Source organism: Carassius auratus, chromosome 41 (genome assembly GCF_003368295.1).
Source record: "Carassius auratus strain Wakin chromosome 41, ASM336829v1, whole genome shotgun sequence".
Lineage (NCBI taxonomy): Eukaryota > Metazoa > Chordata > Actinopteri > Cypriniformes > Cyprinidae > Carassius > Carassius auratus.
This window is the reverse complement of record NC_039283.1, coordinates 3,511,326-3,535,099: the sequence shown is the minus strand read 5'-3', so window position 1 is coordinate 3,535,099 and position 23,774 is coordinate 3,511,326. Positions and strand designations below refer to the sequence as shown.

The 23,774-nt window shown below is 37.2% G+C and overlaps 3 protein-coding genes across 3 annotated transcripts; 2 read left to right on the top strand and 1 right to left on the bottom strand.

Moving 5' to 3' along the window:
• The first annotated feature begins 2,018 nt into the window (after positions 1–2,018).
• tmem158 (transmembrane protein 158) lies at positions 2,019–3,980 on the top strand. The gene has a single exon (XM_026228163.1). The coding sequence runs from the start codon at positions 2,572–2,574 to the stop codon at positions 3,232–3,234; it is 663 nt and encodes a 220-aa protein (XP_026083948.1). The 5' UTR covers positions 2,019–2,571; the 3' UTR covers positions 3,235–3,980.
• Positions 3,981–10,444: 6,464 nt separating this feature from the next.
• Positions 10,445–20,509, top strand: cdcp1a (CUB domain containing protein 1a). Its single transcript, XM_026228422.1, has 9 exons — positions 10,445–10,909; positions 12,728–12,934; positions 14,100–14,420; positions 14,501–14,851; positions 16,707–16,904; positions 17,025–17,402; positions 17,519–17,872; positions 17,995–18,076; positions 18,986–20,509. Exons 1-9 carry the CDS (start codon positions 10,837–10,839, stop codon positions 19,368–19,370), a joined length of 2,349 nt encoding a protein of 782 aa, XP_026084207.1. The 5' UTR covers positions 10,445–10,836; the 3' UTR covers positions 19,371–20,509.
• Positions 20,396–22,177, bottom strand: clec3ba (C-type lectin domain family 3, member Ba). Its single transcript, XM_026228423.1, has 3 exons — positions 21,984–22,177; positions 21,679–21,771; positions 20,396–21,036 (listed from the first exon to the last, which is right to left on the bottom strand). Exons 1-3 carry the CDS (start codon positions 22,144–22,146, stop codon positions 20,636–20,638), a joined length of 657 nt encoding a protein of 218 aa, XP_026084208.1. The 5' UTR covers positions 22,147–22,177; the 3' UTR covers positions 20,396–20,635.
• Between the last annotated feature and the right edge of the window lie 1,597 nt (positions 22,178–23,774).

Sequence of the window (23,774 nt, the reverse complement as noted above, 5' to 3'; positions counted from 1 at the left end):
GACCTGGAATCAATGAAACATCTAAAGCCTAATCTACACAGGAATTAGAACTGGCAGGGGAAAACAATTGGTAGCCAATACCTAATTACAGTAAATCAGGCGTAAGTGTGTGTGTGTGTGTTTTGAAAGAGAAAAGGGGGGTTCTTCAAATACGCCTCTCTCTTTTTTCTGATTTTAAAAAGAAAAGAAATATTCTGAATCTTTCATACATTCTGCTTTGACAAAGGAGGCTTTTATCTTGGTCCCATTAGCATTTTTGGCACTGGAGCAATTTACATTTTTATAGCATAATTAATGAACAAGAAAGTCATTTACATTTGTCCTCTGTTCACTGCCATATTGTGTGAAGCATATTTTATTTTAGGGGCCAGTATTTGGGAATTTGAACGGTGTGTGAAGGAAAAGGAAAGGTAAGGTGAGAGGATGAATAATCTGTTCAGTGCATGGCAGACGTTCTTCTTTCAGGTGCAAATGGAAAGTAATGTGTATGATGCATGAGTTGGCTCTCGCTTCAAACGGGAGGTGGTATTCAAGCACTAATTAAGCCATTTAAACATCGACTAAAGACAACTACTGACAGATGTTTGATACATGTATTATCATTAAAAAAAATTACTTTAGTACCTGATGATTTTTTGTTTTTGTTGATAAGCATAATTGTAAAGAAACTGCCTGAAAAGTTCATTGTATTAAAGAACTAGTTCACCCTTCAAAAAAAAAAAAAAAAAAAAAAACATATATATATTCAAAATGTAATCACCCTCAGGGCATTCAAGATGTAGATGAGTTTGTTTCTTCATCAGATTTGGAGAAATGTAGCCCTGCATCAGTGTCTCAGCAATGGATGCTCTGCAGTGAATGGGTGCCGTCAGAATGAGTGTCCAAACAGCTGATAAAAACATCACAATAATCCAAAAGTAATCCACAAGACTCTAATCTATTAATGATTGACTTGTAAACGATGCTTTATCTGTGCATATTTCGCCTTATTCAGACAAGATTTTACACTGGAAAACTTTTTATTAGTATTAGTATTTTGGCCAGAAGCAACGGTTTGAATTAAAAACATCTTGATGGATTTGTTTCTTACAAACAAACAGTTTTTGTCTTCTCCAGATGTTAACTGATGGACTGGAGTGCTGTGGATTATTGTGATGGTTTTATCAGCTGTTTAGACTCTCATTCTGACGGCACCCATTCACTGCAGAGCATCTAATTGGTCACCAAATGATGTAATGCTAAATGTTTCCAAATCTGTTCCCATGAAGAAATAACTCATCTACATCTTGGAAAGTCTGATGGTGAGATCATTTTCAGCAAATTTTCATTCTTGGGTGAACAGTTCCGTTAAAATGAATCACATCTTCTGAACTTCAAAGGGTTCATTTTTATTCCTCATATGACAAGTCCATAAATATATTAATATTTGGTTAGATGTACCCTCAGGACACAGGTGAGTCTAAAGCAGATGTCACATTTTTATTGACTTTATTCTCAAAATGAAAAAAAATCTTAAATTATTATGATACGATGTGATGTAACTAACATAGCATTTTGTTTTCATGTGATGTGAAAACCATTAAACAGGAAATTATATTACAGAGAGAATTTGTGTAGACAATACACCATTGATATTTTTAGACTGATACCTGTCGGAAACACTATAAAAGTAAAAAGAAAAATTGTGCTTAAGACTGTTTTGCTATATTTACAAATACCTCAAAGTCTACAGAGCACTACAAAAAACTATTAAACATTTATGCCCAGGCAGAATAGGAATAGAAACTATTCATTTGACAGATGTTGACCTTTTGTGACCCCTCAAATAAGGGTATGGGGTCAAACTTTATGTAAAATTTCAGAATTCACCATTAAAATAAATCTGTAAAAAAAAAAGAAAATAAATCATGAACTGACACAAATGTAAAAGATTTTAAAAATATATATATTTGCAGAAATATATTTCAATTACAGAAATTAAGAACATGTAAAATTTTCTTTGTTTATAGTTTGTCAGTGTAGTTTTATCAGGCTCACTTCTTACCTAAAAGATATGACAAAAATAAGACTATGTCTTAATAATCAAGTGTAATCAAGTGTTGGAAACCAAAGTGCACACCACTGCTACACTTCTGGACTTCAGACTCTATAGTTACTGATATATGGAAGTTCCACGTGTGACAACTTGCCCCAGTCTCTCCAATGCATGAGCTACATCTTCTGTGTGTGAAATGATCTTCATGAGCCCACATTATCACACTTTCATATGAAGACTCAGCTGAGAAGCCTCCTACCCCCAATCGACGAGGACATCTCAGCAAGCCAGCAGCTGAGGCGGTGAGGTGAAGGAGCACAAGTCTGCTTCACAGACAGACAGTCACTCACTGAAGCGGTGGCGCGCGGTCACCTCGCTCTCCGCGCGCGCACAGGCAGAAGCAGCACGTCCACGGATGCGCACAGGACACACGCGTAACTGATGGAGCAGATAGAGGAAGGAGTGCTCAGCAGCTGCGACGGAATAAAGACCGAGTGCGAGACCACCATGAGTCTGGAGGACCAGCGCGCTCTGCCATGCTGAGCATCTCCCTCGCGCTCCTGCTGGCTCTGACCGCTGCCGCCCGCTGCGCCCACAGCTGGAGCGACGAGGACCTGCTGCTGCCGCCCATCAACTCCTCCGGGAGACTCCTGGCCAGCCTGGAGGTGGATGTGGGCTACTCCAAGAGATCCGTGGAGGAGCCCGAAGCCTCCTCTCAGTGCAACGTGAGCGTGGAGAGGCTCCCCACCAAACTCGTGGCGCGCTGGGACAGCAACTTCGGCTTCCAGTGCGACGTGCTCATGTACACCACCAACAGCCACGGCAAGGCGTTCTTCTCCGCCGCCTTCAACCGGGCGATCTCGCCGGTCTACATCGAGCACCTGGGCGTCACGGGCGGCCAGCAGGAGTTCAGGCTGTGCGTGGGATGCGGTCTGTCCCGGTACCGGAGATTCAGACGGGGCAGGTCAGAGGGTCAGCAGACGGGCGACTCTGTGCACTTCTGCTGCGTGGACTTCGCCCTGGACGAGCTGAAGGGGGACCGGAGCTGGAGGCTCAACCGCAAGCCCATCGAGTCCACTCTGGTGGCGTGCTTCATGACTCTAGTCATCATCATATGGAGCGTCGCTGCCCTCATATGGCCAGTTCCCATTATCGCGGGATTCCTGCCCAATGGGATGGAGCAGAGACGGCAGAGGTAATAGAACAGTACAGGATCGAGTTCACATGAGCTTCTAATGAAGGAATCCTACACTAGCTGACCTGTGACCTGCCAAACATCACTCGCTTATGCGCTTCGTGAACTATTCTCGTGTTTGAAAATGCTGTTATAGCTACATCTCCTGACGGATTGAGGTATTTTATTAGATTTCATTTGTTTTTATAAATTGATTTGAATAGAAATGCATTATATGTGATATTCAGATGTCATTTCAAATGTTTGTAATGTTTTTATCTTACGATTTCTAGTGTTTATTTAAAAATAGGGAGTATGTCTCAGGACAAAAAGCTCTTCTGTAATGTGCGTAAAGACATTTTGAGGCTAGCTGTTGGTACACTCACACGAAAACACGCGGGAACTTTCCAGTGTTTCTCAGGTGTTTGAAGAGAGACTTCCTGTGTTTGTATTCGTTTGTAAAGATGAAAGAGAACAGCTCTCTTCCAAATACAGCTCAGAAGGCTTATTTCATTTATTGCTTAGATTCGAGGTCACACAAATATGTGCAAAGAAGTGCAAAAGTGCACGTGCCGAACGTTTTCGGGATTAGACCTGTCATTAATTTATTAATTAATGTGTAAAACTCTCAATAGCTTGAGAGACAACGTGAGAGGCAATCCATTTGTAAAAAGTAAACAATTTTGTATAAGGTTTATACTTTATAGACTGTCATAATTGTTATTTGTAGTAGGCCTATCAATAAATGCATCAAATATTCATTTGTGGAGGTTTTTATTTATTTATTTATTTATTTACCAGAGTTCAGTAGAGTCAGATTCTATCTCTCTCTCTTAGAATTTCACAGAAATTATACGAAATCCACTGCAAAAGCAGGAAGTGGCAAACACTGGGGTCCAAGCAGCACCAATGGCTCATATGGATTGCATGGCTACCTTATATCTGTATTCAGGTTTATTGGGACACTTTTTACAATTGAAATGACTGGAAAAAGGTGTTCCAATCAACCTTAATTTGTGCCGAAATTGCTGAAATTTGGCTACTCATGATCATTTTTGTTGATCTGTACAACTGATTTTTCCAAATTTGGTAAGCAAGTGTCCTGAACAGGGCCGGTCCAGACTCAGTTGGTGCAGTAGACGAGATTTTAGATTTCTGCAAACACAGTCATCAACTTGTGATTTTTACCTCTATATAATTTTTTTTCAACTCCTCTTCTTTGCATTGCTTCCTGCCTTGTGCCCTGATATTTTTATTTTTTCACTAATGTTTTAGAAATAATACTTTAAAAGCACATATATGGCTAAACTATGTGCATCATGCATAATTAATGCATTATGATGATGTATTATTCTCATCATGCAGAAAGTGTTTAAATTAGTCCAACATGACATGTTATCAAATCTTACGATTTTTCGTTGACGTCAATTTTATTTTATTCTAACATTATTTTAATGAGTTTGATGATTGATCAGTACTAAAATGATTTCTGTTCTGCAGCTCTCCCAAGTCATTTTGCCCCCTAGGCGAGTAACCCCAGAGTGCAGTCTGGACGATGGGGCGGGGCGACACTTCGAGGCGGAGCGACACGTGTCGCCCCGCCCATATTTGTTTTCCCCGCCTTTGACATTTTCCTCCGAGCCAGCAGGGGGCAGTTTGCGTTGAAACAAACAGAACGGTGGCAACTACAGCAGCAGAGTAATAACGCTATTCCGTTGATTGCTTGAGGTGAGTAAAGGTGGTTGTGTAAATATCTTATAATATGAAATGCGATGTTCGATCATTTATTTATCCATGGTACGTTCAATTTGAATAATTATTGTTAATAATTGTTATAAATTGCTCATTTTATTGTTCTTTGTGGATTGTAACAGTACACTCTGTACATGGCTTTAGTTCATAGGTTCGATTTTACAGAGGTATGGCATCACATTTGTCAAGTTATTTGAACAGACATGCATGATTTTTGTGTGTATATTATTATTATTATTATTATTTTTCAGGATGACATGATCAGGAGGTGGTGGTGTTCTGTTCTCCTGGACAGCTTTACTCCGCAAATGTATGTAGCTGTTTGAATGTTGCTACATGAAACATTACTCTGTACTATATCTAGCAATATACCTACCTCTTGACATTTGTTCTTTTAGAGCTCAACCACTGAGGGGAGGAACTTCACCATTCACCATGTCTTCAGGCAGAGTCCAGCAAAGCAGGTTATTACATTCATTAAGAACTAATAATTACATATGTGTGTACATGCAGAGGTATTTTAGTTATTACAGCTACATAGTTGTTCAGATGTGAAATTGGTATTATGTACAAGTACTATATTGGTCAATACTGTGGATTATTTAATATATAACTATCAGTTAACATCAGCATCAAAGACATTTAAAAACATTTCAGCTTAATTCATTTTCAGACAGCAGCAAGTTTTTTAAATAACTTCTGTTTGCGATCTAATGTGGATTTTGTTCACCATATAAGATATAAATATTTATATTCAATGTAAAAGATCTTCATGTGGATCATGCATACAAATATATACAAATATCTCACTGGATTATTACAATTAATGGCAAAATGAATGTGTGGAAATGTAAACTAATATATCCTACTGACACACAACAGCAAAAGATATAAATAATTGGCTTAAAACAGTTTTTTTTCAATGTGAAAATACTAACACTAATACTTCTGCACAGTATTGTATATATTAACATTTTATAAGTGTTATTATAAAAGAATGAGTATGCAGTTGTGACAACAATCTATAGAGTTTTTAATGAGAGTTTGTTTAAAGCAAGGTTGTCTGTATTCAGTGTTTATATAATGTTTAATAACTTTTATATACATATATAAATAAACCTATGTATGTTTTTGATTCAACAGCTTCCACTGGAAATCCTCAGGGAAGTTATTTTGTCGGCGGGTGACTCTGCATATTTGACACTTTCTCTGGTTTGCAGATGGTTTAGGGATGTGCTCCGAAGTTTTTCGGAAAGCAGCACAGTTTGCCTGGCTAGAGAGTAAGATTTCCCCGTTTAATGCTCATTCTCCAATTGAATTTTGTAGTAGCAGGCTGTTAAACTTTTTTTGTATTATTATTATTATCTTTCATGTATTTTGTCTTTACACTATAAGTTGTGGCCAACTGGAAGAATTGTCCTCCTGTCTCCTGACCGGAACGAGTTTAGACGGATGTACAGCATCAGGGAATGCTTGCAGTGCAGAGCCCTTTTCAAGTTTAACCCACCAGGGTACAGGGAAGAGACCGGCGTGGTGATCTTCTGGGCTTTTGTTTACACAGGATTTTGTTCCAAGGACTGTTTGTTTTTTTTTGTTGTTGTTTTTTTGCGGCATGAAACACATTTGTGTGTTAAGTTCATTGAAGGGAAATAGAGAATGGGCTGAGATCAACTGGTTTTGATTATTAATTTATGTAATTTAAAGTTAAACTTTGCACTGTATAATGTTTTAATAAAAAAGCTATGGAAAACACGTGCATGACAACAGGTTTCAGTCATTTACATCAGTCTATCATTCTTTAAGGTTTCTAATATTTGATGATAACATGATTTGCTATGCATTGCTCATAATGGATTCTTAATTTAGTTGTGACAGGATTGTGAGGATTAATGAGGTTTTCAGTAGTGCAGTTCAGAAAACAAATAACAGAAAGTAACAAGTGTTTTTGGGCAAGTTCTTTAGAACCTGTATAGTTCCTTCCTTGCAAAAAGTAACCATGGATTTATTGTAGTAAAAATATTTGTTGGCACATTAATTACTGTGAGCTGTAATTATAAAAACACCATAGTTTTACTATAGTTACTGTAGCAGAACCATGATACATTTTCGTAGGGGCCAAGGGAATGTTCAGAATATTATTGGTGACTGGTGACAATTTGTTACACACATACACACACACACACACACAGATATATATATATATATATATATATATACACACACACACACACACACATATATAAGTATGTATATATTATTTGAATATATAAATCAAGGTACTCCATAACTATCTACATAACCATACTTCGCATAATATTGCCGTGTCATTTTCAAACCAGCGAGTAATGCCGAGGTAGCGTCTACACTACAGCCATTGAGGGAGTAGACCATTTATTTTTATTCTGTTCGTCGTAATCCAAAACTCTTTGTATTTATACGGGATGTTGTGGAAATGCAACAATAAATGCAAAAACACAACATGTATATTCACTTTTTAATTTATATTAAAAGTTTATTCATCTGAGTGTCTACTTCCGCATTCCAATCCTGCTAATAGCGTCATAATTCTCTATACCAATAAGCTGTAAAATCGTCACTCATCTGTACACCAATAAGCTCATCTTAATCATAAACCAATAACCGCTGAGGTGGGCGGGGCGACACGTGTCGCTCCGCCCCAACGTGTCGCCCCGCCCCATCGTCCAGACTGCACTCTGGGATACTTGCCCTAGGCAACTAGCTACGTCCCCTACGGGCCAGCCCTGGTCCTGAAGACGAAACTTGATTTTCCTTGATCAAACTGTGACAGAGTTGTGAGAGGTTTTCAGTTGTAGCGCCCCCTATTGTCATTTTGTGACGTCATTTGGTGTGCTTCCTTAAAATGAGCTGTTGTCTGTGCATATCAAGTTTCATCAAGTTTTGACATTGCATTGAGAGGATATGTAAATTAGTCAAAATGGGTGATGCCACAGAGGCTTAAATCCTCGCAATGCTTTGATAAATACCCTTTAATAAGATTCAAAATAAAACAAGATTAAATGAAATAATGCCAATGGAAGGAGCAGGAATGAATAAAAACAAAGTTTACATAGGCTACATTACATGACATGAATGCCCTTGGAATCACTTCCTCAACTGTAATTATAATTCAACTCTGAACTGTTCGGGTTATTGTGTTGTTGCATGTTGAATTTTAATAATGCTAAAGGCATTACTTTGCAGTGAATGTATGTTTTCTACCTTTCAAATGCCTTTGCTGTGTATAGATTTTTTCTTGTCCACTGCATTCACTAACATAGTTGGTTTCATTTCTTATACAGGACAAAGATACAGCAATGTATTTCCGGGAGGCAGGCAGCAACAGAATAACAGGTTTGGGCCTGTGCCCATTTGAAACAGAGCAGGGGGGAAATAAAAAAAATTGTTAGTCATAAAAGGGTTTTTGTTGCAACTAGTTTTCTTAGGTGGCTCCTTCTTTCCCATTTGGTCCATAGTCTCGAAAAATATTGGCTTTTATTACTCCTTGCATTGCATTTAGCAGAAAATATTTCAAATGCCAAAACACCTTGATTGAAAAATCTAACACTTAACAGCCTTATGAATTTGCCTTTAAAACCCCTTTACGTGCAAACATCGCTGACGGCCCCAGTTTATTATTGTTTCACTTTCACAGCACATTAAACATCACTCTCTTACTTGATCTGGACAAACTGTGCATCAATTGAAAGTTTAAAGACTCTAGCTTCGATATTTGACCAATATTTTGATACAACATTGTTGCAGTGACAGATATTTAGTGATTTATGTCAGGAGTGCAAAATAATAAATCCGTATTATGCCCCATTTTGAATAGAAATTCACCACTCACTCATATTCAGTCACGTCAGCAGCGGTTTATTTGTGTTCACATAGACTCACTGAACAGCGTCAATAAGGATTTATAGACCAAATGATGCATATCTGCGGAGATATATGGATATATTTACTGATGTTTACTTCATATTTCTTCAGACAGAATCGTCATTTCTATTCATTTTCCACTGATTTATGCGATCTGATGATAAATAGCCTCTGCCAGAGCCGTCTCTGTTTGTTTACTTCCGTGTGCTCGAGCTGTGACCCAGACCGACTCTGATTGGACATTTGGGTTGTCAATCTGACAGTCCCAAAACCGGACAGCGTCAGATCGTGTCACATGGTTCGTGAACAGTTCCTGGTTCATATCTGCTCACAACAACACTGAAACACCTCTGTATACACGAAATATCCGAATAATAAACCCGCGATTACGATAGGAAAGCTTGGTATGAGATTTTCTTGAGATCTGGGGCATTTTATAAAATATACAAAAAAAATGTACATGGGAAATGCTAACTTGTGCAGCGATGAAAAAGGCTACAAATAGCATATTTTTATAACAGTAAACGACCAAATTCCACCCCTGATCGCTAAAGGAAGTTATTATAAACACTCGATCGGGGTTTAAAGTGAGTTTTGTATAAAAGTGTACTAATAATTTCATAAATTGTCTGATGTAGCTTGATGCTAACGTTAGCTCCGATGCTACTAATAGCAGGTGCTTTTCTTCTTCATAATGCATTTTTGTCTCAATAATTCACGTCAATGTCGTAAGAAAATGTTTTGTTGTATTTTTATATTAAGACTTTTGATAAATAAGGGCTAAATGCAAAGAGAGACTGAAGTGAGATCGCTGCTTTGTTGCTTTGTAAAGCCTGAAAAACCACAATCAAGGCTAATAAAGGTGGAATAAAAACAAAAGAATAATGATAAAAGAATAATGCGGATAATGTGTCGTACCTGGCGGAGGTGTGAAAGACTCGTTTGGTGAGAACAATACAATCATGAAGGGGGAGTTTTTCCCAAGGCAACACACATACAAAATTCACATAAGAGTTTACATGTGAGATCTTACAGAGATTACAAGGGCCATAAATCAATCTGATTTGCCTTCTCTAAAAAACACGCATGACATGGCCTTAGAAAATATTTCATAAAATTCACAGTTTTACAGATTAGATTATGAAATTTCTAATGAAGTTTTGAAAGACTTGTGGCTTTAGCTACCCTCTATTTCTAAACTCATATCTTACATCAACACATTTTTTAAATACATTTTAAAAATATTTTTTAATATTTTTATTTTTGTTTTTATGTTTGAGCTTATATATCTCTATTATCATAACAGTCTGAGTGATTCTGATTCCTGAACAGTAAACTTTAAAGTGTCAGCTTTGTGAACATATGTTGAATATGTATCTAGTCAGAAAGAATCATGAGCAGAAACCTTTTTATTTTGGGTATGTCATTTCTGTCTCCATGCCAAAAAAGGAGGTGCCTAGAAAGGGGTTTTAAAATCATTCTAAATCATTGCATCTAAATACAATGAGACATTTTAGATGAATTATAGTAACTTCGTTTAATGTGATATTTGCGTGTGAAGTTAACTTGAAGCGTTTTCATGCTTTTGTACATAAATGCTATCTTACATGTAACATTGACATCGTTCTGGGAAGAGAAAGAGGTTCTTTTCCGTTCTGACCAGCACTTACCTGTTTTGATGAATGAGGTTGTAAAATATGAGGAGGCGGGGCTAACACACTTAACTTGGGTTACCAAATTAGCCTACTATTACTATAAGCAGGACATTTTATTCTCTAGATCAAGTTTTTAAGTGAACACGAGCTACTTTCTGCGGGTTCTTCGATGATTTGATCGCGCGGACTGACACAGGTAGCGTGGATATTAATGAGTAACGTGGAAGTCCGTCGCAAACCAGGAAGACGCTTTATTGTCTCGTCGATGGCGCACTCTTACATTTTTAGCTCACTGTAACGAGTTTTAATGTTAAAAAGTCATGCGAATTTGGCGGTTTCCGTGCTTTTCACTCCTTTTTGGGTTTTTCCTGTCGTCATTCCCGGAGCTCACAGGTAAGAGCCAGACAGACCAAACCAAACCAAACCCAGCCTCACCTGCGACTCTTACCTACAGAGTTTAACCTTTAGCTCTTCTCACATTTGAATGGAAATCAAACTTTAATAAACTCGACCTGGCACATATTTTAAGGGTTTGATCGGGTTAAAACGGTTTCCGCGCGTGATGAATGATGATAGCTCAGCTAATATTTTGTTAATTTTAAATTTCACTTTAGAAATGAATTGTAGCATAGCTAATACACAGGTTAACGATGTGTTTGATTAATTAATTAGTCTACGTGGTCATCTCTTGAGAGAACAAAAAAGGGAGAGTAGTGTGTTAAATTTATTATTGTATTTATTTTGGCAAATAAAAATTCACTGGATGTTTCTATCACTTTTTATAATTATAATAATAATCAACACATTTTAACGGTGCTATTTTTGGGGTGCACGTTTAAACTGCATTTTGTTTGTGTTTTTATAAATGTTATAATTTTGTTCATTATATATGTGAATTGAGCTAAAGGTTACAGTGTTTTTTTAATATATATAGTCATACATTTTAACACAAAAGGTTTGCATGGGTAATATTTGTGGAAATGTACGTAAGACTGTAAGCATAAATTACATTTGCATGCGCAAGAGAAGCTTTGTAAAGGTGTCCATCATGTCTCAAGCACAATAAAAAAAATCTTTGCAGCATGCTACTGTTATTCGTAAGTGTAATTAATGTATTGTGAAACTGCAGCTTCATGCTAACGCAAAATAAATATGATCTGCATACTTCCATTGGTTCAGTAAACACATCATATGCCAAGACATTTAACTAAAGTTCAGGATCTTTCTTGCTACTGGAATGGTACTTTTAACGTTCACATACAGTATAATAATAATAATAATAATAATAATTCAATAATTTAAAGCTTGATCTTTTATAAGTTATGTACCATTAATCTGTGTTCCTACTGAATTTTGAGCAGTGTAGTTCCCTTCTCCTCCTCAACAGGCTACATGATATATTAGTTTATTGTAATTTTTATGATACTTGAAGGTCTAGAATCTGCACTAGCCTAATACATGCATGCTTTCACCTGTCTGCTGATCCATTTTTTTAAGACACATTTGGTTAAATAATAAATGAACCAATAGAACCAACAGTTCTATTCATGTTCCCTAGTGGCTGGGAACTTTGGATTCCCAAATAATTAGCTACTTGTATTTGGATATATATTTAGATATTATTAAAGACATATTTATCAAAGTCTTTGCATTAGTCAAATCTGGAAACAAAGCATGCATTTTGTTACTCATTCTTGCTTCATATATTAGCTTGATCAGTCACATGAGAGAAATCAGAATCAAACTGAAATTTCTAAATATACTGTTGAGTGTTAAATACCATAAATAGAAACATAAAAATAAATGATTGAAATGAAAACGAAATGAAAAATTGTCAAATTTATATTTAAGTAGCTTTATTGGCATAGTAAAAAGGTTTTACAAAGTATAGCACTCTGATACCATAGCATTGAGCATTTTCACTTAACATCGTTTTGATAAAATAAAGCCAAACCAAAGCAAACAATGTTAACATTATTAATAATTATTATATAAAGATTACAGATCATATTTATTTTGAATTAGTATCAAGCTGCAGTTTCACAATACATTAATAACACTTACGAATAACAATTTCCACCTTTACAAAGCTTCTCTTGCGCATGCAAATGTAATTTATGCTTACAGTCTTATGTACAGTTCCACAAATATTACCCTGCACATGCAAATCTTTATGTTGTCATTTTACCTTCATACTCTGCATCTTTTCAGGTAGTGCAAAGCTCAATATTGATGTTGAAGCAGGCACAACCATACGGATTACTAGTGCCGACAAAAACACACAGTGCAAGGTTTGTATCGGACAGAACACACAAGAGTTGTGCCAGTCGTCTGTGGTCCTCAGAAGTGGGACGGTTTTGGCCTTCAGCTGCTCACAGCCAGAGAAAGTGTTCACCGTGCAGATCATCAGAGATAATGGTGAGCGCTTTCAGATAAATATATATATATATATATATATATATATATATATATATATATATATATATATATATATATATATATATATATATATATATATATATATATATATATATATATATATATATATTTTTACTTTACACTTTCATTTAGACATTTGTTAACACTTTATAATAAGGTGAATGAATCAGTGGTAGAGCATTGCATTAGCAGCGCAAAAGGTTCTGGGGCGATTCCCAGGGGAACACATCATAATGTTAGACTGAATTTGGATAAAAGCGTTTGCTAAATGCATAATAAATGTAAAACATAAAATGTTTTTAATATTTGTTATTATTAATGAAAATACAGTTGTTCATTGTTAGTTAAGTCATTGTTAATTTACAGTGCATTAACTAATGTTAATAAACACAACATTTTGAGTTTAATAATATAAAACATTTTCATTAAGATTAAAAAATGCTGTAGAAGTACTGTTCATTCTTAGTTCATGTTAACTAATGAGCTTTATTGTAAAGTGTTAAACAGAAATCTTTCTCTTTTATAAACCTGTTAAATGCATAATAACTGTAACTGTACACAACTTCTGTTTAAATTCTCAGTACTTTTTAATCATCTTAGCATCTGCATTAAGACCATCTATTAACCCTCTGGTGCTCCTCACATGGTGGGCGAAAACTATTATTATATAATTATTACAAATATTTTTATTTAAATGTTTATTTAAATTGTACCAATTTGTAATTTGATAATATTTGGTTTTTATTTACATTTTTGTATTTGTACATTGTATGTTACATATTTATGTTATTAAATTATATTGATGCAGGCCATTTATTGACTTCTTGAGCACAGAGCTGAAAATGAAATTTACTATTTTGTAGTTTGATGTTGTGTTTTTATAAAAAAATTTGCATCCTTTTTTTTTTGTTAATTATGTTATCTATGCTACTAAATTTATATTCATACAGTCCATTTATTGACTGTTAACCACTTCTTGAGCATAGAGCTGAAAATGCAATTTCCAACAAAAACGGAGCTAAATCTTGAATGCTTTGGAACACAGACTTTTGGTGTCTTCCCAAATAAGCTTGCAGATGCTCACTTGTTGTGAGCTTAATGAATCCACTGGAGTCTTTCTCTGACATGCTCATTTGTTCCACAGTGATGAATGACATTGAACCCAGAGAACACAATGCCTTGCAAAAGTTCAATCGCACCTTCATCTGGAACCTGAAGCCACCGGCCACAAAGAGCTTACATCTGAATTTCAGTAGGACTGGTTTACGGCAGATTCCCCCCACAGACAGCTGCCCAGATGTTTACATGCTCGCAGTGGAGAACGTCAGCATTGGAAAGTTTTGTCAGAATGGATCTATTAGACAAGTCGATGTGCGTAATGCTGGAAAACTGTCTTTGGAAGTGTCTGGAGGTCGAGCTCTGGACAAGAAGTTTATCGGTGTGTCACTGGGACGTCTCATTAACTGTAAGCAAACGTATATATTTAAGCACAAAGTGTCTAAACAAGGTCGGCATGTATGTGAAATGTAATACTTTGTTTTACAGCACTGGCTAATTTCCATGTTGTGCTCCCAGAGAGGAGTTCAACCCAGGACTTCTTTACCCCAAACACTTTTCCTACGAACACCGAGACGATGTGGTATTTTACCGTTCCCCAGACGTACTACACTGACGTGCGCATTCTGAGCCACACTGTCCCAACATGCCTCCAGTCTCAAAACATCCCTAAAATGAAGTACACTTGGCAGGGCAAAGAGCCTTTGGTGAAACTGATGAATGTGAGCCAGCCGTCGGTGGAGCCTGGAAACTTTAACCTCTGCATAAAGAACTGCAGAATATCTGGGCCACAAAACCTGATGGTGCACTTCCAGATCTCTGCCATCAAGAGAAGCAAGGGTACGTAACACACATGAATGGTTTCCATGATTAGAACTACACATTTATACTGTATGTGCTTTTATAGTAATGGTATTGGTTAATGGTATTCCGAACCAATGTTTCCTGGCTTAAATTATTATTATTATTATTCATTTATTTTGGGAAAAGGAACATGAATGAAGAATAAAAGCCAAAATACTAACTGCTCTGGATGCATATTCACTGAGCAATCCACTCTTTCATAGAGAGAGCTTTCAAGTGAGAAAACAAAGCTTTATTATTATATTTTAATACAGAAATTGATTGTTCTGTTAGTAAAATCCTTTTAGGGTCTTGTTCTTAAACGTAATTTTTGATTTGTCCATTTTTTATTGTGTAAACAGTGTAACCACCAGCTTGTTACTCTTTTGACCGTGTCGTTCTCTAACACTGGGTCTAGAAGGGTGCATATTTTATTCTTTTTGATTGATTGTTATATCTTTAATGATCTACTTTGATTACACAAGGCCGTACTTTGGTTGCGCCATCTGTTGTGTCATTATGGAAAACCCAAGCAGTTCCAGGCAATGACTCATGAATACAGGATATGTGAAGAGAGCTTTTTTTATTTTATTTTCAGTGGATTTTGAAGAGCTTCGGGTTTCACAGGAGGTGCTTTCTAAGCTACTTCAGTTAACCTTTCTGTTTCACTTGTTTGATTAGGGTGGGGAAGGATTGTGTGTTGAATCAACACTCATTTCAGACAGTGTTTCAACACTGAGCAGACGATCATGACAAACATTGAGTTAAATGAACTTACTTTCAGTTATATTCTGTAGGTTTTTGCCTTTAAATATTTTTCATCATGTCAAAGTGACGTCAATGTTAAAGTTATAGCAAGAGCCAGGTTAAATGTATCCAGCTCAGACATTTTTAAAGCTGTTGTTCCCTTACACACTGTGAACTTGATTTGTGTAAAATCATGCATGAAAGATTCATACAGAAAGAATGTGTTGAATACATGGATAAACTGACTAACATATTTGACAAAGTACCTTTGTGGTACAAATTGAAATGTTCATGAATAATCATGAAATGACCGCTTATGCATTTACATGACCACATAATTCAGTTCTATCACAGAAATCCAGGTTTTTAATCCCTTTAATGGCATAATGAAAGTGCAGTTTGCTGTGTTCTTGTGAAAACCCGAGAATAAACCGCTTTCCTGTGCATGGAAACAATATCTGCAGGATCTATGAATTGGACATTATTTTTGCCCACTCTAACATCAACTTTGGCCAATAACAATGTTCAGTTCTGTCATGTTAACAAAGGTGTTCACCTACACACTTTGTCAGGTCCACATTTCAGAACTTTGTCAGTGGATCGCAAACTATATGTGAAGTCTGAAGTCTCTGGGGTATATTTGTAGCAGTAGACAAAAATTGTTGTTATTTTTTTCTTTCATGCCAAAAATCATTAGAATATTAAGTAAAGATCATGTTCCATGAAGATATTTTGTAAATTTCCCACTGTTAATATATCACAGCTTATTTTTTGATCAGTAATATGCATTGCTGAGAACTTAATTTGGACAACTTCAAAGACGATTTTTTTCCAGTATTTAGTCCTAAAAAACCATACATCAATGGTAAAATTATTAATTGAGCTTTCAGATGATGCATAAATCTCAATTTCGACTGAAAATCCCTCATTGGTCGACCACTAATAATTTAAACTTCAATCAGTAATGTGTGTGTAATTATTTTATCTTTTTATCACTCTGTAAGTTTTATTTTGTTAAAACGACCGACTGACTGCACATTATGCCTTACCTTATTTCATATACAGTTTATATATCTATTCTTTCTTGTTCCTCTGACTGTTGCAGGACAATGTGAAGGGGATCTGCCTGAGAAGCAGGTACTACAGATACATGTGAAGAAAAAGGATCCCAAGTCAACCTGTGTGTTGAAACTGGATTCGGTCATAATGGACACAATCACCATCGCTTCAGGGAAACATTTTGTCCTGAACTCCTTCGACTGTAACAAGGATGAAGTAGAGCTGACTGTCAGCCAGACCATAGGTACTCAACTCTGTGATATGAGGAGTTTTACTTCACACTGAACTCAGAAGATTCAACAAAGGCCCCAACAATGAAATACTCCTCTATTCATCACACTACTTTGTGTTTCTTTATCAACAGAATGTAAAGAATGGAGAGACTGTGCCTCCACTCCATTCCCTCTAACGTTCAACTACGAGCAGCAGTGTATCCCGGGGGTTTTGAAGACGATCATCTGGATCCTTCAGGGTCCTCCGAACAGTGCGGTGGAGCTGCAGTCTCCTGCGGGAGATCTGCGATACTGTCCGCCTGAAGACAAATGCAACAGCATCCTCCTCCTAAATGTGTCCCACGTTACCTCTGGCATCACTCTTGGGCAGTTTTGTCCAAAGGGAACCATTCAGAAAATCCAAATCCGTGAATCCAAGATTGCTATAACTGCCTCCGTCACAAGTTTCAATGACCGGAATTTGGCAACTAAACCCTTCTTAACCTATTCATTTACACAAGACATATCAGGTAAGTGCTTTCATCATACAGCCGTTAACCGGTAGTGTACATCCTCAGATATCAACAAGTGGCTAGATATCAAAAATCAGTTTTTGAGTCTGTATTGTTGTGCCTTCCTCATACAGAGCACTATATATTCACTGTGGCTCCAAAAATGGATAACCCTACGGTGTTGGCGACCCCAGCCTGGCCGTCTGGCATGAAAGCGTCTAGCACCGTGTCCTGGATTGTTAACCTGGAGCCTCAGTTTAAGAGCAGTGTGAAGTTCAGAAATGTCAGCCAGCCCAAGTGTAGAGAGGTGCACACAAACATCGCAGTGCAGACCATTCGCTCTCAAAAGACGCTGTACAGCACTAAAAAAGATGAGAAGATTAAGGATCTCCTGGTTCCAGAAAGTTTTTACCTGAACATGACTAACTGCAAGTCACCGACAGGAGCCTTCCGGGCGATGATGGAGATCACGCTGCAAAACAGCTCAAGTGAGACCACCTTAAATGGCAACTTATCTTCTTCTGCTCACTAAATTCCCACTCGAATTCCCATGTAATACAGGAGAAACTCTTGAAAAAGTGAAATGAATTGTGTGTTGTCATGTTTTCAGGTAAGCTTTTGGGCATCATCCTGAGTATTGTGGGAGTTGTGTTTGTGATTGTAACAGCCGTTGGGATCTGGTTTGTTCTCAGGTGAGAGTTTTGCATAAACATATTTTAAATACAGCTGCAAGCAGCAATTACTGGGGCTCAAAAACTTTAAGGCTATATTATAGTACCACTTATTTTCCGATCCTCATATACATTTTCATGCTTGTTTACAATCTTATGTCATATGTGCCTGCCATGAAGGTCTGAGTTTTCGTTTAGGAACTATAGTTTTGTATACTAGAAAATATGGGTAACACCTAATGCTTTTATAGCCAACGAAATAATACAGTTCAAATGTTCTTTTTTGGTAATTATTGCTCTAGGGTGTCCATATTTTTACTCTCCACTGGTTTTGTAAAGTTTGAGCAAAACACCAGGGGCTAGTTTTTTTTAAATGATCTCAAATATTTAACAAATGATTTGAATGATAGCAGTGATTCTTGAGGCGAAGATGTTCAGAATGAGGAGATATGATACTTTTAATATGTCACTTTACATAATGAAATAATGCATGTGAAATGTCATATAATATATCATTATTTAAACAGGTTACAGAGCCCCCTTGTGGCTGATTTCTTTCAAACTTCTCACAGGCTTTTGGGGCCACGAGTTACCCTTCTAGCTGCTGCAAGGCATGTTTTTATGTTAGTGTCCTTATAGACATTAATGGCACCTTGGACAAAGACACTGCATGCCAGTTTGTCAAGACAATTACACCAATGAAATATTGCATTCTGTTCAAGAGTTATAGCAATTTTATTAGTTAATTTTGCCCACTTCAAACATTGTGGATTGAAGTTGCAGTGAGATACTATTTTGATAATTATTGTTATTCAGTCTCCAGATAATAATTCTACACTGGTTTGTTGGGGAACTGGGCTTCACACTTGAAACCCTGTCCAGTATTGTATCATAATTGATTTTTAACAAATCATTCTTAATATCACACAGGAAGAAGAAGAGGAAGAAGGCTCCCCCAGTGTCCGTCTACAATCCCAGTGAGCATGCTTTCCTTCCAGGCCTCCATGGCATCCCCAAAGCACATGAGGAGGAGGATCCTCACACTTACGCATACATCGATGAAACTCTAGTATACAGCCATCTGCTTACAGATGATGCTGAAAACGAAGAATATAAAGAAGGCACTACAGATGAGAGTGATCCACCTCTGAGTGCCCCAGCTTTACCAGTCAGAAACGCTGAAAACCCCGTCACTAAAAGCAACGCCTTGTTTGACGATGAGCTGTGTGGTTATGTTCAGGGACAATCAAATACATCCTCCTCACTGAAGACTTCCCAAGAGGAAGGGAACTATGAAACCAGACTGTTTGTGTGAGGGGAAGGTCCTGATGAAATCAAATTTTCTACTTTAAATGAATGTTTGTTTGTTTTTGTTTTTTTAGCTGTCCATCTACAATGTTTTTATATTTAGTGATTTTATGTGTGAACAGCCTGCTTCCATTATAGATGGTATGTTTATTTATCTACAACTTGAAAGGAGATGGTTTCTCTTGAAAAAGATGGAAATATGACTGAAAACAGTTTGTGTGAGGGCCTTGTACCTTGGAAATCCATCTGCAACATCAAAATCCAGCCAAAAATTATGTAGTGTGTGCTTGCCCAAAAATGAAAATGATGTCATTAATTATTCACCCTCATGTTGTTCCAAACCCATAAGACCTTCGTTCGTCTACAGAACACAAATTAAGATATTTTTGATGAAATCGGAGAGCTATCCGACCCTCCATAGACAGCAGTGCAACTGAAATGTTGCCAGGTCCAGAAGTGTAGTAAATACATCAGTAAAACGGTGCATGTGAACATCAGTGGCTCAACTTCAGTTATATATATGTGTGTATGCACTGTAATACTCTCCAAAATGGCCGAAGATGTAACTCGAGGGCGAAGAATGGTTGCGTAAATTATTTTTGTTTTCTTTGCACAAGAAAAAGGATTCTCGTAGCATCGAAAAAAAACTGAAATTGTTTTTCGAAAAACACTTTTAACTGGGAACATTTCAGTTGGATTGCGGTCTATGGCTCTCCGATTTCATCTAAAATATCTTAATTTGTGTTCTGATGAACGAAGGTCTTCTGGGTTTGGAGCGACATGAGGGTGAATAATTAATGACATCATTTTCATTTTGGGGTGAATTAACCCTTTAAGTGTCAAGATCAACGATGGACGATTCCAACTCTATCTCTGGGAAAAGTAAATCTTTTACTATGTGGCGATTTTGTGTTGGGGGAAAAGGTCTACCCCTAAGGCTAACTTTCAATGGGACACCAGCTGATTGTATGACAATGTATGAATGAGATTTTCGTCATGGGATTGGTTGAATTAGTTTTTTTTTTTTTTTTGTACCATCATGAATTCAGACTTGTTACTCTTTTGGAAAGTCTTTGATTTTGGACACAGTGAATATGTGAGTTTAAACATTGGCAGTATTTGTGATAATGAAGTAAAGTCAAACAAAGTCAACAACAAAAATTGCTCTATTGGTTTTTGGATATTTTAATGCAAAAATCTTAACTTTAACTGATCTTTTTGTTACACATTCTACTGCAAATATCTGTGTAATCCATCTTTCTATATCATGGATTAGACGATGTTGAACTGGCAGACAGACGGCTTTTCTCCACGGCAGTCCTCGTCAAACCACTTCCCGTTGGCCGTGCTGGACAGGATGGCACAGTTCTGGCCCCGTCCTCCGTCGGGCTGATGGGTGATCTCTGATTCCCAGTTCTTAAAGCGTATCTGTGAGCCCGTCTGGTCGGTCCACTCGCCCTCCTTTAGTATGTCATTCACACCCAACCAGATGTGCCCCTCTGGCCCCACGGTCTGCCGCACGTAATCATACAGCTGGTCGTTCTCGTCTCCAGAGAGAGGGCTACTGAGCGTTCCTCCTTTAGCGATGCAGTCATCGTTTGCTGCGTGAAAGCTCTTCTTCGTCGTGTCCACGAGAAAACACTTGCCTGGGATCTTGATGCCTTTTAAGCAAACTGAAGAGGAAAGAAAAGTAATACGTTTAGTGTGCACTTAGGTGTACTTCAAAACCTAACTGTAGACTTCAAATAATGTAAAAATATTCCAAGAGTAAAGTGCATTTTATATATATATATATATATATATATATATATATATATATATATATATATATATATATATATATATATATATAAACTTAAACTTGCAGTATAACAACAGTAGTTTACTGAGAGTATACATCAAAGTTTGCTAGAAAACTAACAGTAACCCTAACCTGTAAGTTCACTTCTAGTATAGTTCACAATAGTTGCAATACAAATTACAACTACACTGATTTTAGTATACTTACTAACTTAATTATACTTGAGCTTAACTTAATTGTACCTAAATTAAAGTAAACTTGAAGTATGCTTCTTGTTGTGTGTCAGCGTGTCAATCATTTAACTGAAGTAAAACTGAAAATACACTGCTGCTACATCATGACAGTTTTTAGTATTATTATTATTATTTTTTTTATAATACATCACACATTTAATTAGAGTTGATGTTTCACTATAAGTTCAAGGACACACCTGGCTTCCACAATTTGGATGGGTTTATTGTTATTATTTGTAATAATAATTTCAATATGAGTATGATGCAGCTTCACTCAGTACCTGTTTGTAAAGCTTGTTGTTCCTTGATCAGATTCAGATCCTGCACAATCTGCTCCATCTGTTTCTTCAGCTCCTCGATGGCAGCACTGTTCTCTTCATCGCCAGCAAACAAGCACAGATTTACACATTATACATAAACAATGTTGGTTTAAATTCACTGATTTAAAAACTCAAAAAAATAGAAGAAAGAGCTAATTTTGTAAAATATTTAAAAACGACTACCAATGGCATAAAAACACAAATTCTAGAAATGGTTTATGCCGTGTAGACATTTTGTAGCTAGACAGTAAAAGAATGATTTTTACCTTTTTTGATGTTCTTCTTTGTGGAGCTCTGCTCGGGGCTGCAGCGCACCAGACAGACCACACAGAAAACAAACTTCACAGCTCTGAAATCCATCGTCCTCACTGATCGTGAAGCTGGACGTGTTTGAGACTCGAAGCACACTGAAGTGATCCTGCCCATCATCAGCTGTGTAACAGCATGATCAACACATGACTCTCATTCACCAGCCTCTTCAACAGAGCAACAAGCCTTTTCTGGGCTACATCACTGCAGTATTACCTTGTTTTGGATTGCATCATTTCAATGACTTTCAAATCAGTCTATCAGTGCATCTTATTAAAGTTGATAATTATTAGTAATAATAAGATGCTGTATTTGTTATTGTTTTGCACTGTAGCACAGGTTTTATGTGTCGGGAGTTTATAATTTTGCATGACATCAGTGCTATGATCTCAGCATCTGAACTGGGTGGAGGTCTGTATCTGTCCAGTCTCTACACTCACAGACACGTGGCAAGCGGAGAATAATAAATGAAAAACATTTATGGGTGTTGACTAAAAGCACATGCAGCAGTTACTTATGACATGAACTGTTCTCTGTTCATGAGTATTTTTCGTAAGTTTCAGCTTGAGGTGCATAGTTTTGCACTACCAGTCAAAATTATAATTAAGAAGCAAGGCAGTAATACTTTTTTTTTTATATATTGTGAAATATTTTTGCAATTTAAAATTACTGTTTTCTATCTGAATAGATTGTAAAATGTAATTTATTTTGTGATTTACATCACATTACTCCAGTCTTCAGTTTTACATGATCTTCAGAAATGTTGTCAGAAATTATGAAATTAAATTTTTATATATGTTTAACTGTTAAAATTTATCTGAAAACCCTATAACAGGCGTTTCAACATTCCCTGCAGTGCTTTTTTTTTTAAAATAATGCTTGAATAGTGTTGAGTAGTTTCTAGTCAAGACTCTTGTGCACTTACAGTCTGACTTAAAATAATAGTTCACCCAAAATAAAAATTACTTTTCATTACATATCATTTTGTTGAACTGCCACAATTTTGTTTGACAACAGAAGATAATTTGAAGAATGTTGGTAACCAAACAGTTGTTTGTCATTGGGGGAAAAAAAATACTATGAGATTCAATAGCTACCATTAACTCTTTGGTTACCATTGCTGATTTTTCACTAAAGCAGATAACAATGGGGGGGGCAGTGAGGAGACAGGAGGATCTGGAGCAGGAGGAGCCCAGCAGGACCCAGGCCACAGCCATAACGGCCCACGGTAGAACCAACAGTGGGAGGAGCCATGGAGGAGTACTGGCCGCCAGGAGGTGGAGCCTGAGGCAGAGAACCACAAAGAGCCAGGGTGACGAGGAGGATCCAGAGGTCCTAGGCAGACCTGATGACTGCGGTGAAAGATGCAGAGATGTGGATCCTGGGCTTAACTCGGGAACAGGCACTGGATCATTGGAAGCCCCCCTCAGGGCTGGACGAGGAAACCAAGGACGAAGGAGAGCAGTACAGAACCAGCGGAGACATCGTAGAGAGGAGAGGGGGCAGTTCATCCTCTATTTCAGATTCCCAGTCCAAAAAAAATAAAAAATCCACCTCCTCATTTTTGCCCTTTTGGCATTCCATATTCTGCTCACCCTCAGCCATGATGCAGGGGGCAGAGCTCCCCTCCGCTCTTACCCTGTCCGTATCCCTTGTGGCATGCAGTGTTGCCTGCTCACAAACCTGGTCTGACGTCACGGCTTCTGGCTCCGCTACGATCCTCAGCTCTGTCGCTTTATGTGGCGATG

Bases quoted from the DNA above. Each gene is read 5' to 3' on its own strand.
- tmem158 (XM_026228163.1), top strand. From the start codon at position 2,572: ATGCTGAGCATCTCCCTCGCGCTCCTGCTGGCTCTGACCGCTGCCGCC.
- cdcp1a (XM_026228422.1), top strand. From the start codon at position 10,837: ATGCGAATTTGGCGGTTTCCGTGCTTTTCACTCCTTTTTGGGTTTTTC. The intron at 14,852-16,706 runs GTACGTAACACA...TGACTGTTGCAG, and splicing joins TGCCATCAAGAGAAGCAAGG to GACAATGTGAAGGGGATCTG. The intron at 16,905-17,024 runs GTACTCAACTCT...CTTTATCAACAG, and splicing joins GACTGTCAGCCAGACCATAG to AATGTAAAGAATGGAGAGAC.
- clec3ba (XM_026228423.1), bottom strand. From the start codon at position 22,146: ATGATGGGCAGGATCACTTCAGTGTGCTTCGAGTCTCAAACACGTCCA. The intron at 21,772-21,983 runs GTAAAAATCATT...CTGGCGATGAAG, and splicing joins AAAGAAGAACATCAAAAAAG to AGAACAGTGCTGCCATCGAG. The intron at 21,037-21,678 runs GTACTGAGTGAA...TTTCCTCTTCAG, and splicing joins ACAACAAGCTTTACAAACAG to TTTGCTTAAAAGGCATCAAG.